The sequence below is a fragment of the Apteryx mantelli genome, chromosome 4 (assembly GCF_036417845.1).
Source record: "Apteryx mantelli isolate bAptMan1 chromosome 4, bAptMan1.hap1, whole genome shotgun sequence".
In the NCBI taxonomy this organism is placed as follows: Eukaryota; Metazoa; Chordata; class Aves; order Apterygiformes; family Apterygidae; genus Apteryx; species Apteryx mantelli.
Genome location: NC_089981.1, coordinates 78,886,082 through 78,901,302, shown reverse-complemented (window position 1 = coordinate 78,901,302; position 15,221 = coordinate 78,886,082). Strand labels below are relative to the sequence as shown.

Genomic DNA, 15,221 nt, shown 5'->3' with positions numbered 1-15,221 from the left:
GATCTGTTTCAGCCGGCAAACACAGAAATGTCTGTGTTAATACAAGTGAAGAGCTCAGAAAAGATGAAACTGCTTCTTTTGATTGACCTCTATCCACTTAAAGCATATGTGAAACTGCACCTTAGGGACCTTATGCATAGGTTGTCAAAAGGTATGACTATCAATCAGTTCACTGGGGTTCTGATCTCCGCCGTTAAAACTATTTTTGTATTTTATCCAATCATTCTTTTAAGTTTTACACTGAAACTATTTAATAAAGCATGCACCCACATTGTGGTCAAAGCTTATGTGCTATAAGAGATGATTTAAAGTAAAGTCCTGGAGAATTACAACACATACCCACAATGGTTTATTTCAATAATTTACTTTTCCTAAATAAATATGGCATTTGAAAACTTTAAAAAATATATACACTTATTTTTACAGTATTGATACAGTAAATAACATTCACAAATAGTATTCTCTTAGAAATACTGGTTATTACCTCAGAAAACATTATTAATTAATGGTTTTATTTACTAAGTCTTTAATAATACAATTCAGTGATTGACAAAATCATCATTGTATGAAACAATGTAATCCATTACTATATAATTAAAATTTATTTCATTTTGCAAAGGAATTATTACAATTTATTAATACAGACAAACCTCTTTTTTTTCCCAGCTGAAAAAGCCTATAAATAAATCATGTCAATGTTTAGATATGAAAAACAGGCCAATGGCTACTGAGCTGACATTTCCAAAACCAGAACCTTCCCTACAACATGGCTTTGGGGAAAGATGCTTTGTTTGACAACATACAACATTCTTTTTAACAGAATCTTCTTAGTAGGCACTGTATCAAAAGACCAATCCATTTAACTGTATAAAATGGAACTTTTAAAGGACAGATATAGGGCATATAATTTTAAGATTGTTTTAAATCAACCTTTATGCGGTTGATGTTGCATCCCTTGAGGCTAGAAAATCCCCCTCCATCAACTTGCTTTGAGTACCTTAACGAATCTGGTGAGAACACCAAATCTGTTCAAAGTAAATAAACAGTAGAAATCACTGCTTATTACTACTAATATTCTTCTCCTTTACACAGCCAAGCATTAGTTTCCTTCTTCATCAAGATTTTAAATGACTGGCAATGCATCTACTTTATTGCTCTACAACTAAAAATCTTTACCAGAGGTTAGAGGAACTCTTGTCCAAGGGGGACACGTTTCTTCCAAAGGAAACAAAATTATTTAAGAAGATTCTATTGCCTTAGTCATTTATATGAAATCATATCTTAAATCTTAATAATGGGATTTAATCACATTGAAAGAAAGACAATACTAAATCAGACTGAATCTACGCACAGTCACAAATCATACTTATTCCTTCAGCAGTAACGTAGTTACACGATCATGTTATATTAGTGAGGATAAGTACTGTTGCAGAGCATCTATGCTGCAAAATGAGGCATTTTTGTCTTTTATATAGTTGTATGGTTGGTGAAAATTACATTCTCTGACCAAACTTCAGGCACAACATATTGGATCATGTTTTTTATGAGCTTTGACTTTGTGGTAAAATGTGACGGTTGAGATTCATTCAATTTAATGTAAATAAAGGATAGCTTTTGATAGTTTTCTCAGTTGTGTTTTGGGTTGGAAAAAATTGAGATATTCTTGGAATAAAAGGTAACGTAAATAGTGGTTATAAATTAAGAACAATGGCAATTTTCATTTACATAGTCTAACAGATCAAAGTAATTATTGCATTAGACATTCAGATTCTGAACATCACTATAGATAACAAGTGAACAGGCCTAGATACAGTACTATAATCTTCATGGAGCTGTGATCACTAATTTCCAATATTTTTCTTTTTCCAGCGAAGCCACCTCAGAGCTCTCTCCAGTGCTACTTGTCCCATGAGGAACGTGATAGTAAAATTACGTTTATACCAATCTCTAGGATTCCAAAGACAGGAGAATAACAAATGCACAAAACAAGAACAGGAGAAAGGCACATGATTATATTAAAATATCCTTTGGCATTGACAAATGACAATTCAATGATGACATGAATTTTCCATTCTCTGTAGCAACACTTTTTCTGCCTAATTAGAACTAAATAACCCATGAAAATGTCTATTTTTGCTATTATGTAGCTGGCTAGACAGAATCTGTGGATTAGTCATGTAATGTGAAATATCCACATCCACAAACAAATTACATGCAGAATATATGGCTACAACCATTCAGAGCTTAACTGTAAAAATTAAAAAAAGAATAAGTAATATTATGATCAATTATATTTGAATTTAGGTAAGCTAAAATAACCATACCCAAATCACATGTTTCAGAAGTAAAGGTGGTTACAAAACTGTCTGGTGTACAGTGCTGTGCTATGGGTTAGATTTGCTTGTGCGTGTATGAAGATGCATGTGTTGGAAAGGACATGGCTGGCTACCCATAAAGTGGAGAAAATAAAATAAAATCACACTTCAAAGACTAACTTATATAACCAGCTATGGCAAACATTAGGTTCCTAATTCAGTATGTTTTAAAGATGATGCCCTTAATATTTCCAAAGTTAGAGTCTTCATATCTTTAAATAGTTTTAATGAAGCATACGTGACTTTTGGAATCAAATCAAGATACAGATAAGATAATCTGTATCAGTCTTTCACCTCTGGAGGGCCTATTTCAATCATGTCCTTCTGGTTTCCAATAAGCACCTCTCCTCCATTTTGTAAAGTGTTGCACAAGAAGCAATAGAATATGCTTATTGTAGAGCTAGCAGGGAGTGTTAGGTCTGCTAGCCAATCTCAATGGGAAACCTTTCATGTATAGATCTAATACAAACCCAAGATATAAGCCTCTCATAAGGACAGGACCCAGAACCATGTTGACAAGCAGCACTGAGCTACCCACCAAAAAGTCATGTTAAATCAAAATATCATGCTAACATTGCAACGGTTCCTTTCCCATTTCTTGTCTCATTTCTTATTTTCTTCTTGAACTTTTATTCTGGTTTTCTAACCAGTGTTTCCAGTCTAAGTACTCTGAAACATATATTCAGGGAGTCTGTGCAGAGTCATTGTCTCAATTTAACTAAACTTTAGAAATTTCAACACTTCCACAGCCACAGTTTTCAGGCCAGCCGGCAACACTGGGGAAGAGCATATAGATAAATACATAAACAAAAAAATTTTTTTTTAAATATGACTCCTCAAAAGTCAGAATGCCTACAATAAGCTCCACTGTTTTCAAGGCTGTGTCATTACACTTTATAACTACAATGATGCAACTGGCACTGCCTGATTTTATAACAAGGCAGCAACAAGGGGGTGGGGGGCATGTTTAGAAATAGAGCCTGAACTCTTACCAAGAAGATGGGACATTAGCCAGAGTTCACCACAGCAATGGCCTCTGATGGCCAGTTCTGAGATAGAACTGTTTGCTTTCTCAGTCATCAGTTCATGTAATGTAGCCAATTTGAACAAGCATATTCTTATTAAAAACAACTTTTTATTTTCAGTGTTTTCATGCTGTTGCTTAGGTTTTGGGGTTTGCTATGAGCAAGAAAAATTGTGTGCATTTTTGTTTTAAATATTTCCATTACAGTAATTTTTTTTAATAGTAAATATTGTTACAGTAAATGTAGAATACGCACAAATAACTCTAAACCACAATTTGTTGTACATAAATTAGAATGGTAGTAGAATTACTGCTAATGTTACAACATCAGAACCCAAGAACACTTAATACCTTTGAGCCCAATACTCTTTCAATCCAACACAGAGAAGACACTGAGGTTGTGGTTTCACGTTCAGTGGGCAGCGTTGCTTAAACTGGATGAAGTATTATCCTTCCCCAGCTTCCCATTCTTTCCTCATTTCTAGCCCTCCAACAACTGTGCACAGCTGTTTGCTGGGCAATGTGTTTGCAAGCTTTTTTTCAGCTTTTTCAGATCCCCAATGCAGTTTTTCAAGTTGTTGTACAAACAGCTACACTGAAATAATGTAGCAAACACTGTGAAGAGGGAGGGTGGGTGTGAGATTACCCCACTGAAGCCGAAGTGGTCAGAGGCTCATTTGACTCAGGCTTCACCACACACAAACCACCTGCAACCTCAAAGCTAATCAGTTTCATTTTTGCTATGAGCTTGCAAAATAATAAAAACAAAAATAAGCAGAAATACTAAATATTACTCTCATGAAACAATTTTATATTGAGAAGAACCACATTTACTACTAGTCCTCATCTGATGCATTTAAAAACAGTCAACTAGAATCTGGTCATTTTGAAATCTCAATTGTTTTACTCACATATTCATCAGTTTCAATTAGCAGCATGAAAAAACTTGTACCATAAAAGAAAAAACTGTGCCTGATTTTGTCTCACTGAAGTCTCTGGAAAGAATGATGTCAGCTTTACCTTTCCACAAAATCAAATGTACACAGAAGAACTCAGATCATAATGCATAAGTTTCTGTCAAATGCTAATAGCATTTTTTCAAATCTTTCTGCAAATTCTAAAATGATAGCTTTAGATGCTATTTTAACAATTATGGCAAAAAACATTCAATTTTTCTATTTGATCTTATACCCTTCACTTAGGCAATAATATAATATTCAACAAGAAAACCATCTACATACCTGTTATAATGCATATGCTTTCTAAAATTTTTACTTAAGAAATCCTTGTAGAAGTCAGCCATTTCTTCTGCATTCAGTGTTGCCTTTTGACCTGAAAATAAGTTTTAGCATAACATTGTCAAGATAGCTTTCTTGAGTCTGAACCCAGTGTTTTAATAGCAAGAGCTAGGTCTGGTTCCTTGTTCCTACAGACTTCCTGTGTAACCTTGAAGAAGTTAATATCGTTCCATCTCCCAATTTTTTTTAATCTATCTAAGGAGCACAGCAGATTAAAAACACTGATCATCTTGAAACTTGCATGACAACCCTTAAGCCAGTTTTTGCTTCTGAAGGTGGCAATGTTTATCAGATCTTTGATTATTTCGGGAGCTAGTGGCCCCCTATGAAAGAAAAGTGAAGTGATCTAGGAGTATCTACACTTTGAATAAAATTCATCTCTCATAGGGATGAAGTCTAAATAGCATCATGAGAGCACTCAGAGTAACGTGAATTCCCTCCCAAGGAAGTCAATAAATGTAGAAAGAATACCATCCATGACCGACAAGACATTTCAAAGTCTGAGACTGGACAGTACAATTCTTTCTGTTGCTTTTGGTAGATTTCAAGTAACTCATATCAGAGGGTATATGCTTCAAGTTGTCTAATTTATTAACAACAGCGTAGACAATTCTCTTGTGGAAAAGCAAGTTCAAGAGAGGACCTGAAAACATATGCGTGAATTAAAAAGAAAAAAAAAAAACACAAACATGCCACCCATATATAAAGCAGAACATAAGAGAAGATGGATTCTCTCCACAGATCATGAAGGAAGAACTGTGGCGACAGCATAGAAGAAGCAGCCAGAGAACCAGATGATATTCTGACCTCTGTCAGATAATTCCTATACCAACTTTCTGGCTCTTTTGATATTTCCAAAATGAGAATCAAATCTGAATGTCCCAAGGGACAGGGATATGATAAGGGAGACAGAATTGAGAGATTCAACTTGTTAGTGTTCCAAAATGCATTTTAAAGCTCCTGAGATTTATCATCAGAATGTAAATTATTGATCACGACTATCTGTCAATATTTACAAATCTGAAATATTACAATGGATTAACTTTCCATGAGGTAAACTTATCATAAGACTATTTGAAGGCTGCCTGCTTAACAGCTATAGTTAATTTGCTTCTTTATTCTGGTATCAGCAAAACCAACCGAGTCTTCATGTATATACAAGAAATAACCATTGTTCCAACTGTACATACATATAGGTTATTACTGAGAGAGATACACACACACACGTGTCTTGTGACTTCAGTGAAAATTTCCAAACCAGTAGACTGTGGATAGCATTAATTTTGCTCCAGCGTCACCCATCATTAGGGCCATTTGGTAGAACAAAACCAATTACTCCAACATGTGCACTGAATGTGATTTTATTTTTAAGGAAAGTACAAATTTACTATTTTTTCTTTTGCTTCTAGGATATAAAAACTTAAAAAAACAAAACACCAATATAAAATAACCTTTTTCTTAACACATAATTAAAATGCTTTCTCAACTACAAACTGATCACTGGGATACAAATAAAAGTGAAACATAATGGTCTGTGATATACTGAACATCAGAGCAGGTGTTCTGTTAAACAGATCTTTATTCTACGAACAAAATGTTCAAGCTCATACTACAATGGCCAACTCACTGTATTATGAAGGCATCTTGTTTTCAGTTTCACATAATGAATTCGAGAGGCAACCATTTTACAGCAACTATCCTCAGGCAAAGAAGGTCAGAGAGCAGCAGCTGCTGTCTCCTCCGAAGCTGTCTCATTCTGCTTCAAGGAGAAATACTGTGTTTGTTGTACATATTATGGACCTGAGGCTGAAGAGTGTGAATCTACCCACCCAACCATAATACCTACTTGGGCCAAACAGTGCATGTTTAGCTCAGCTAGCTCACTGGGGTGATGAGGTGTGAAAGTAAAAAACAAACAAAGACCTTCCCCCTTAGACTACAGGATGCTGAAAGTATCGCTAGGATTTCAGCACATTCCCTCCAGTAGAGGGCGTGGGGGGAACCATGCAGAAGATCTGACCTGCACAGCTTTGAAGAGCTCCCCTTCTTCTCTGTTAGGCTCTTGAAAACACTTCCAAATCCTGCTCTGAAGAACTACTTGTGACAGAACACAAGCAGCATAAACTAGCAAAAATCAAAGTTAAACAGAATTCAGAATGCATCCTAAACTATAAAAAAGACATCACTGACCTGTTTCATCTCTCATTTTCAGACCCTTGGCTTTCAGTCTTGAATAAATAAATTCTTCTTTTTCCTAAAATATATTTTTTCCACATTAGAACTCAATGTACTCAGTCCTTGAAGTTAACCATTGTTTTTAATCATACGCCAGCTTAGTGCTTAATACTCTTCAAAATACACACAGTACTCATTATTCTCGGAGATGTTAATAAAACATTTTCCTGAAACCAGTGACTTAATTACACTGATAATTTTGTTGCTTAGATGTTAACTGTGCATCAGTTAATTCATACAAGTGTTCTACTGAAACATATGCAACTTATCTGTAAAAGTAAAGTTACAGCCAAGCTTCAGTATTGTTTTGCAGGATCCAAATCCTGCAAAGTTTTACAAAAGACAAGTTATGAAGACTTGCTGTGTTATGTATCTTAGAATTTGAGTATACAGAAAAATATGCAATCTTTAAAAACTGAAGTTACTTAGATGGAAAAAGAATAATTATTTATATTTTGATTTTTCAAATTCAAAAAGCAGTTCTATGCAATTAAAAAACAAACAAACAAACAAACTTCATTTACTCTGAGACCTCTGTAAGTTTTGGGAGGCTATGATGATCGAAGACCATCACAAGTGATGGTGTATTACTGAATTGTTATTAGTCTTCCAACAGAATTCAGTGTCTCCTTACCAATGGTACAATCTATTTAAAAGAAAGACCAAGACTGAAAGTGTCCCCACTTTTAGCCTTGGTAGGGGTACACCGCCAGTGCAACAGGACACATCCCTCATTTACCCTTGGTGATCTTGCCTATACTTCTCTCACTTATGACAAACAAAAAAAGCTGCAGAATCATTTTCAAGAGCAGCTCTAGTCACATATTATAGTCTTGCATGTACAGGTGGTTACAACTTTATATTTCCAGTGCGAGATAGAAAAACAAAAAGCAAATATCCTTTTATACACTTAGCAGCAGTAAAATACACAAGCTCTTTAGTTTTGTAGGTCATTCTAAACAAATTAACATTGAGACTAAAGTTAATGACAAAAAGGAACTTCCCCAAAGATACTGAGCCTGTTAAAATAAGCTATAGTGTCAATTAAAAGCAAGAAATAAGTAACTGCAAGCAGAATTTAATGCCAGTTTATGAAGACAAAAATCATAATTTTGTGAACTTGGCTATTTGGGATAGCCACATAAAGCGGGAAGCATAGCTCAAGGTCATCCTACTGCGCAGTCACCAAATCCTTTTAACGGAGAGTGCGAACACCTTTGGTTGCAACAGCCAGCACTGCAAACTCCCGGAGAGACTCAGCACCGCCAGGCGGCTCGGCGCTTCCCCTGCCCGCTCACCTGCTGGAACGAGGCGTTCTGACGGGCCCAGAACTGCTGGTTCCACGCCTGGGTCTCCTGCCTGAGCTCCCTAAGGCGCCGCTCCAGCAGCGACTCATTTGGGGGAACGTAGAAGACCACGGGCCGGAGATTCGAGGATTTGTCGGGTGGGCCAATCCAGTCGTTACGAGAGTGCGCGGGAGGGCAGAAGCCTGAGCCCTTCAAAATACACAGAGAATGGCTGTTACCACCTTAACACGCTGCCTGCGGAACAGTCCGATGTGAAACCAATTCTACGACTCCGGACAACTGGGTATAACCTTAAAACACACAGCAAGGTCACAAGTCACGCAGATTCATTTCCGTTGACTGAAAACTGTCACGCGTTCGCGATTCACTTACGTTTAGAGACGAAATACCCTTAATTCAGACAGCCTTAAGCCCCCCGACAGACGTGAATCATGGTAAATAATAACAAAACGAATCGCTTTTGTGCCTTGTTTACATTACTGATGTTCCAGCGTCAGGGGGCTCCGCCCCGCGGCCCCAGCGCGGCCCCGGGCGCCGCCGCCCGCGCCCCGCCCCGCCCCGCCCCGCCCGCTGCCCCGGGGCACCGCGCCGCGCCTCGAGGCCGGGAGCTGCCCCCGCGCGGATTTACCCCGCTCTCCGGCCGCTCGGCCGCCGGCCCGCAGCCGCCGCCGGCCGAGGAGCGGCAGCGGCGCCCGCCACCCCCCGCCAGGCGCCGCGCGCCCGCCGCCGCCGCCGCCGCCCTAACGGCCGCGGCCATCGCCGCCCGCCGCTTTACGGCAGCGTCGCAAAGGCAGGGGCGGCGGGGCGCGGCGCGGCCGGCGCTGCCTGGGGACCCGGGGCCGCCCCTGCCCCGCGGCCGGCGGGGCGGGGCGGGGCGGGGCCTGCGGCGCTCGGCCGCCGCTCGGCCCGTGGCGCAGCGCCGAGGCCGGGGCAGCGGGCCGATCTGCCGGCGGGCGAGGCAGGTGAGGCGGCCGCGGAGCGCCGGGCCGGGCCGGGCCCGCGGGCAGGGAGGCGGCGGCGCGGCGCGGCGCGGCGCGAGCGGGGCCTGCTGCACTGGGCGGCGCGGGCGCGGCGGCGGCGCGGCGGCGGGGAGGGGGAGAGGTGGGGGGAGGCTCCCTTCGGTGCCCTCGCCGCCCCTCGGGGCCGGGGCTGGGGCCGGTGCGGCGGCCGCGGCCCATTGTGATCTGCGGGCGCCGCCTGGCCGCTCTCCGCCCCGGCTCGGGGCGGCGGGGCCGGAGAGGTCGCGGGGCCGGGCTGGGGGAAGGCCCGCCGTCGCCTGCGGGGCCTGTGCCGGGGCCGGGCCGGGCCGGGGCGGCCCCGCGGGGCGGTGGCAGCGGCGCTGACACCGGTGCGCTCCTGCCTCGCCGGGCTCTCCCAGCGGCTGCGCAGGGGAAGGCTGAAGTTTGGGAGTAAATACCCCCAGCTCGGCGTCATCCCCCCTGCAGCCCGAGCGGGTGAGAGAGGCGAGGAACGACGGAGGAACGGCTATAAAGCACCAGCCCGGTGTTTTGCCCTTCTCGGCAGAGGTAGGCAAGCAGCTGCCGTGCTGAAGTGTCTCAGGCCGCTGTGAAAGCTGTGAAATGTGGCGTTATGAAATGCCCGCGTTTAGTGTTTTGTTAACCATACGTCTTATCCTCACTTTCTTTTTAGTTCATTTGAAACTGGATGAAAGAAGAGAATGGATATGGGTAACCAACATCCATCCGTAAAACGGTTGCATGAAATACAGAAGGAAGTCAAGGAGATTGAACAGCAAGTCATCATCTTCAGTGGTTTGTCTACTGACAAAGATTATAAGAAATTAGAAAGGACTCTTACTAAACAGCTTTTTGAAATAGATTCTGTAGACACTGAAGGGAAAGGGGATATTCAGCAAGCCAGAAAGCGTGCGGCTCAGGAAACAGAGAGGCTACTCAAGGAACTGGAACAAAATGCCAACCATCCACGCAGACTGGAAATAGAGGCTATATTCAAGGAAGCACAGTTGCTTGTGGAACGTGAGATTACACCTTTTTACAAAGGGGGCAACTGTATAAGTGATGAATTTGAAGAAGGTATTCAGGACATTGTACTGAGGCTTACTCAGGTGAAAACTGGAGGGAAAATTTCTTTACGCAAAGCAAGATATCGCACTCTGACGAAAGTATGTGCTGTTCAGGAGATTATAGAAAGCTGTATAAAGCAACAACTGTCCCTGCCACTCTCTAATGATGCACATCCTTCTGTCTCCAAAATTAATTCTGTAATGTGTGATGTGAACAAAGCTAGAGGAACTCTTATTGCGCTTCTAATGGGAGTGAATAGTAATGATACCTGCAGGCATTTATCCTGTGTGCTTACAGGCTTGATTGCTGATTTGGATGCCTTAGATGTCTGTGGTCGCACAGAAATACGAAATTACAGAAAGGAAGTAGTCGAAGAGATCAATAAACTGCAAAAATATCTGGACTTGGAAGAGGAAGCAGATTCTACTCATGCTTATGATTTGGCACAAAATCAGTCCATTCTAAAAATAGAAGAAATTCGCAAGAAAATGAAGGAAGTTAATTCTTTACTTTTAAAAACAGAGAATGCTTCCGACTTGTATTTGGGATCCAAGGCAGAACTGCAAGGATTAATTGCCCAGTTAGATGAAGTCAGTCCAGGGAAAAACCCCTGTATTAGAGAAGCCAGGAGAAGAGCAGTAATAGAAGTGCAAACTCTCATAACGTATATTGATTTAAAGGAAGCGCTTGAAAAAAGGCAAATGTATCCTGAGCAAACCGCTGCTGAACATCAGTCTCATAAAGCGGTTTGGAGAGTTCTTGGAAACTTGTCTCAAATTCAGCAGGAGGTGATTTCATTTGATGGAAACAGAACAGATAAAAATTACATGAGACTGGAAGAGCTTCTTACAAAGCAACTTCTAGCACTTGATGCTGTTGATCCACAAGGTGATGAGCGGGTTAAGGCTGCCAGAAAGCAAGCAGTAAAGCTTGCACAGAATATTCTTTACTATCTGGACATGAAAACAGATGAATGGGAGTACTGAGACAGCCATAGTCTAACAGTAGATACCTTTTTACTTCTTCGGCACTTTCTGCAGACTGATAGCTCCATTGGCAGCACATGATTGAAGGTGGTGTGTTGTACGTTTGCTTAAATCATGGTGATTGCATAAGAAGTTGACTTGGCTGTATGTCTGCTATCCCACGCAGTCACCCACTTGCCATGGCAACTGTCAGTATGCCATCAGCAATTCTGGTCATTGCTATCAAGCAAAGAAACGTGATTCTCTGAAGGAATAGCTTAATACTTGATCAAATGGCTTCTTTCTGTTTTTGTTGTAATAATCTTGTGCAATGTTTGGAGAACGCAGCTTTTTCAAAGATGCAGAAACTTCTTATGGTATAAGACTGGCAAAACTACTTAAAGAAGACTGGACATAAAAATTAGTGCTTAAGCATGAGGCTCCATCCAGCAAGTTCAGAGCAGTCTTGATATACTCTTAATGTGCTGTTACGATGGAAAGTATTAAATGCAAAAAAACTGCTGACTTTTGAATTGTACTTGATTTATTCCATTCAGTATACCTTTATGGATGTTTAGATTTCTTACTTAGCAGAGCTATAATGCCAACTGCAAATTAGCATTTACGTAGGCAGAGCCAATTATGTTTTGTAATATCTGACCCCTTCTGTTTGCAAATACATGTTTTTTTCCTTCTGTCAATGGAAAGTCCCTCAAATTCTTGCTTCGAGGTAAATGAGACTTGGAGAGGAAAATCTGTACAGGTATACTGATTAGATAAATGGGTTTTTTAGGGTTTCATACTGCCCTCCTTAACCCTCTGAAAACTGTACTGAACTTTCTTTAGTGGCTACTTAGGCGTCTTTTTAAACTCTGCTGTTAGATCTGCTTTTGACTAGTCTTTTCACATTTGGTGAAAATAGAAGTCACTCTGATATGAATGAGCATTTCAGAATTATTTTTGTAAAATTAGGTAGCTATAAAAATGTTCCTAATGACTTAAATGTGTGTTATGTATTTCATACTGGTCAGGTGTGGCTTCAAGCATGACTTGGAAAAGACCTGTGGCATATGTCTCTCTTTGTAACTCATCACTTAATTGTTTTAGTAACTTAGTAAATAAGCTTGCTTATACCGCTGTATGAGCCTTCTGTTTTATTTGTGGCTGCTAGTATGAATAACATTTCTACAATAGCATGTTTTCTGGCATTTTTGAGAGTATGGCATTAAAATGAAATAATGGATCAATATATATTTAATTATGGATATTTTGCACTTAGCTCTTTGCTGTTGAATTTATAAATTATTGTTCTGTAGATGATGATTTGCACCACTGTAAGGAGTATAAACAATTTTGGATGTTAAATTAAACCTATTTTTAGATATATTTTTAACTGCTTAGAGAAGACAATACTTCCTGTGAGAGACAAGTGCCTTTATGACACCATTGACTTGCACCATCCTATGTAGACATAGGAACTGTTGACTGGCAGCTTGATGGAGCTGTAATCTTTACCCCCTAGATTTATCCTATATTTCATTCTACTGTAATATATGTCAAGTTAACATAATACAGTAAGTGACAGTTGTTCTCTGGAGACTCGACAGTGAGTCACCAATTTGGGAAATACAGATTCTGTTTAAAAATGGATATGTTGATATAGAGATTGGGGACTTTGGGCAGGTCTTTCTGTGCCTATTGCTACAAGAAAGGGAGAATGATATTTACTCTGTAGCATGCTTTCAGATGTTGATGCAAGGCTGTGTAACTTCAGAGTATGAAAACATTTTGTTTGTGATGGTACAGGGGGTTTCTTGGCAATTTACTTGACAAAAACAATCTATTTTTTCAATTAAGTACAGTACCTAAGGCACAATTTGGCAATGCCATCAAATTTGTTGGAGGATTCTTCCTGCTTCTTTAGAGACATGACCCCGTTGAATTTTTTTGTCCTCCCTTCAAAAAACCATTTCTTCTAGGTAAAATTCCTCTCTATATTTACATATTATGTGGCTAACACAGATTATTAATGATGTTACACACCTAAAATATTTTACTCATTTCAAGCTTTCCTACATGTTTGAACTGCAACTTCTAATTTATACCTAAATTTTTAGGAAATTTAAGAATTTAATAATGTGATAATATTATCCCCTTTTCTTTAATATTACTGTCAGGTCTGCAGTGGTTTAAAGTGGTAGATTGTTTAACAATTATTTTAGTGTCCGTGTTCTTTGGAGGTTATGTGAAACTTTAGAAATGTTTGAAACTCTTATGTGAAGATGAGTAAGCATAGTTTTAAGATCTGTTCTGTTTTAAAATTGTTTATCTTTTAGCTTTTTCTGAACCAATAGTTAAGCCTGCATTTCTAAAGAGGCAGATGTGTAAGATTAGTGTAATTTTGATTAACTTAATAGAGTTCAGTAGCAGTATATTGTGTGGATTAAGCTTTTTTCCATTTTTCTGCAGTCTAATCAATTGAGTATTTAAAATTTATGGTAAAATCCTCATCTGGAATGGGATTAATTTGCAGTTTTTGCATGAATGAAAATAGTAAACTAAATATGCTAAACCAAAAAAATGCAGATATTTTGAGAAATCTTGCTTTCGTGCTGAATGTAATTTCTCTGTTTTGTAGCCAAAGACTGAGGGACACACAACTCTTTTCTTTCTGATATGGTAGGCTAAAATAGTCAGCAAAATGTAAATGGACCAAATTACAAAAGCCTGCATTTTAGTACTAGAATGAAAGACATACTAACTTTGGGCTGTGTAATCTACCTTGAAACAAAAGAAATGAGTGGATATTTTTGAGAGAGGTAATTGTACATCATGTTTTTTTGTTAATTGTATTGCTTTTTGAAGTAGTTTACTTATTATAAATTGTTATTGTTTACTGCTCAAAATGTTCTTTCTGTTACTGTTTGGTGAAAACTTTTGTTAAGTATGGTTCCTACTTTTTCAATTTAATGGAAATTATTGTATGTGCTCTTTATGGTGTGTATGTCTTGATTTATTGCTGTGTATGATACGCATTTGTATATACAAATTCAAGATTAAATATTGCAGTGTTATACTCCTGATTATTAATAAAAAATCTTCTTACCTTGTACTAGGTATTCATTTGAATGTTATGCCCTGCTGCCTTTCTCTGCTTATTTTTGAATGTGTGTTATCAGAATGTAAATCACTTTCCTTGTAGTAAAATTGTTTTTACTAAAAAATAGACATAAAACTTTTTTTTCTCTTCTTCCCTAAAACTTTGCTTTTTCACTTCTGTATTCAGGAAAATAAAGTTCTTTGTGGAAACCACTCCTACCTCTACTTGCTAAACCTGGTGTCTTTTCGTTTTCTCTGCATTCAGCCTTGCGTTACAATAATCACATCAATCGTTGTTTGCATTCTTTCATCCTTCAAGGACAGCTTTGCGTACTCCTGGGCTTCAGTCAAATGATCACTGCAAAAAGGCTTGTGGCTGTTTAATATTTTGCCAGTTCTGTTTCAGGATGCTTTCTCAACAGGTGGGCTGGCAAAAGTGATGGTAAGAAGTCTCTTCGTTTGCTTTAGTGCAAAGTCAGCTTGGGTTAGTTTAAAGAACTTTCAGTAGGAGTTGAGCTTGTGTGGTTTTACACTGTAGATGAGGCATGTTCACATGATATGGCTCAGTCTGGTTTCATAAGATGCAGTGAGCCAAGTTACCAGCTCCCTGCTGCCGAAAATCAGAAGTTCTATTTCTGCCCATAGAGCTGCTTGCTTTGTGCTGTCTGGTGCTTGGTCAGCTCCTGTGAGCTGATTTAACTCAATAAACAGCAGAAAATAAACTTAGAAAACAAACTTAGAAAAAAAGGGTCAGGGGAAGGGAGGATATAGTCTTCTGTGGTTGTAATGGATCAAACTGGCTTGTAGAAAAGCCTGAAGTGGGCCAAAGCTCATGCAAAATGAGTGGATTGGTCATGCAGCTATGGGTTTGGA

At 39.5% G+C, this 15,221-nt stretch overlaps 2 protein-coding genes across 4 annotated transcripts; one reads left to right on the top strand and one right to left on the bottom strand.

Moving 5' to 3' along the window:
- Nucleotides 1-482: 482 nt before the first annotated feature.
- Nucleotides 483-8,996, bottom strand: COA8 (cytochrome c oxidase assembly factor 8). The gene is made up of 5 exons (XM_067295687.1): nucleotides 8,868-8,996; nucleotides 8,231-8,428; nucleotides 6,888-6,951; nucleotides 4,641-4,731; nucleotides 483-1,947 (listed from the first exon to the last, which is right to left on the bottom strand). Exons 1-5 carry the CDS (start codon nucleotides 8,994-8,996, stop codon nucleotides 1,842-1,844), a joined length of 588 nt encoding a protein of 195 aa, XP_067151788.1. The 3' UTR covers nucleotides 483-1,841.
- A 122-nt stretch (nucleotides 8,997-9,118) lies between these two features.
- BAG5 (BAG cochaperone 5) lies at nucleotides 9,119-14,361 on the top strand. 3 transcript variants are annotated; one of them, XM_067295035.1, is made up of 2 exons: nucleotides 9,119-9,197; nucleotides 9,890-14,361. In XM_067295035.1, the coding sequence occupies exon 2, from the start codon at nucleotides 9,918-9,920 to the stop codon at nucleotides 11,268-11,270; it is 1,353 nt and encodes a 450-aa protein (XP_067151136.1). In that variant the 5' UTR covers nucleotides 9,119-9,197; nucleotides 9,890-9,917; the 3' UTR covers nucleotides 11,271-14,361. The 3 variants fall into 3 exon arrangements, with proteins under 3 accessions (XP_067151136.1, XP_067151134.1, XP_013796255.2); XM_067295033.1 differs by having other exon boundaries at nucleotides 9,130-9,201; XM_013940801.2 differs by lacking the exon at nucleotides 9,119-9,197 and adding an exon at nucleotides 9,610-9,765.
- The last annotated feature ends 860 nt before the right edge of the window (nucleotides 14,362-15,221 follow it).

Excerpts from the sequence above, each read along its gene's own strand:
- COA8 (XM_067295687.1), bottom strand. The coding sequence starts at position 8,996 with ATGGCCGCGGCCGTTAGGGCGGCGGCGGCGGCGGCGGGCGCGCGGCGC. Across the intron at positions 6,952-8,230 it reads AGAACGCCTCGTTCCAGCAG|GAAAAAGAAGAATTTATTTA; the intron begins GTGAGCGGGCAG and ends AATATATTTTAG. Across the intron at positions 4,732-6,887 it reads GAAAATGAGAGATGAAACAG|GTCAAAAGGCAACACTGAAT; the intron begins GTCAGTGATGTC and ends ACTTATTTTCAG.
- BAG5 (XM_067295035.1), top strand. The coding sequence starts at position 9,918 with ATGGATATGGGTAACCAACATCCATCCGTAAAACGGTTGCATGAAATA.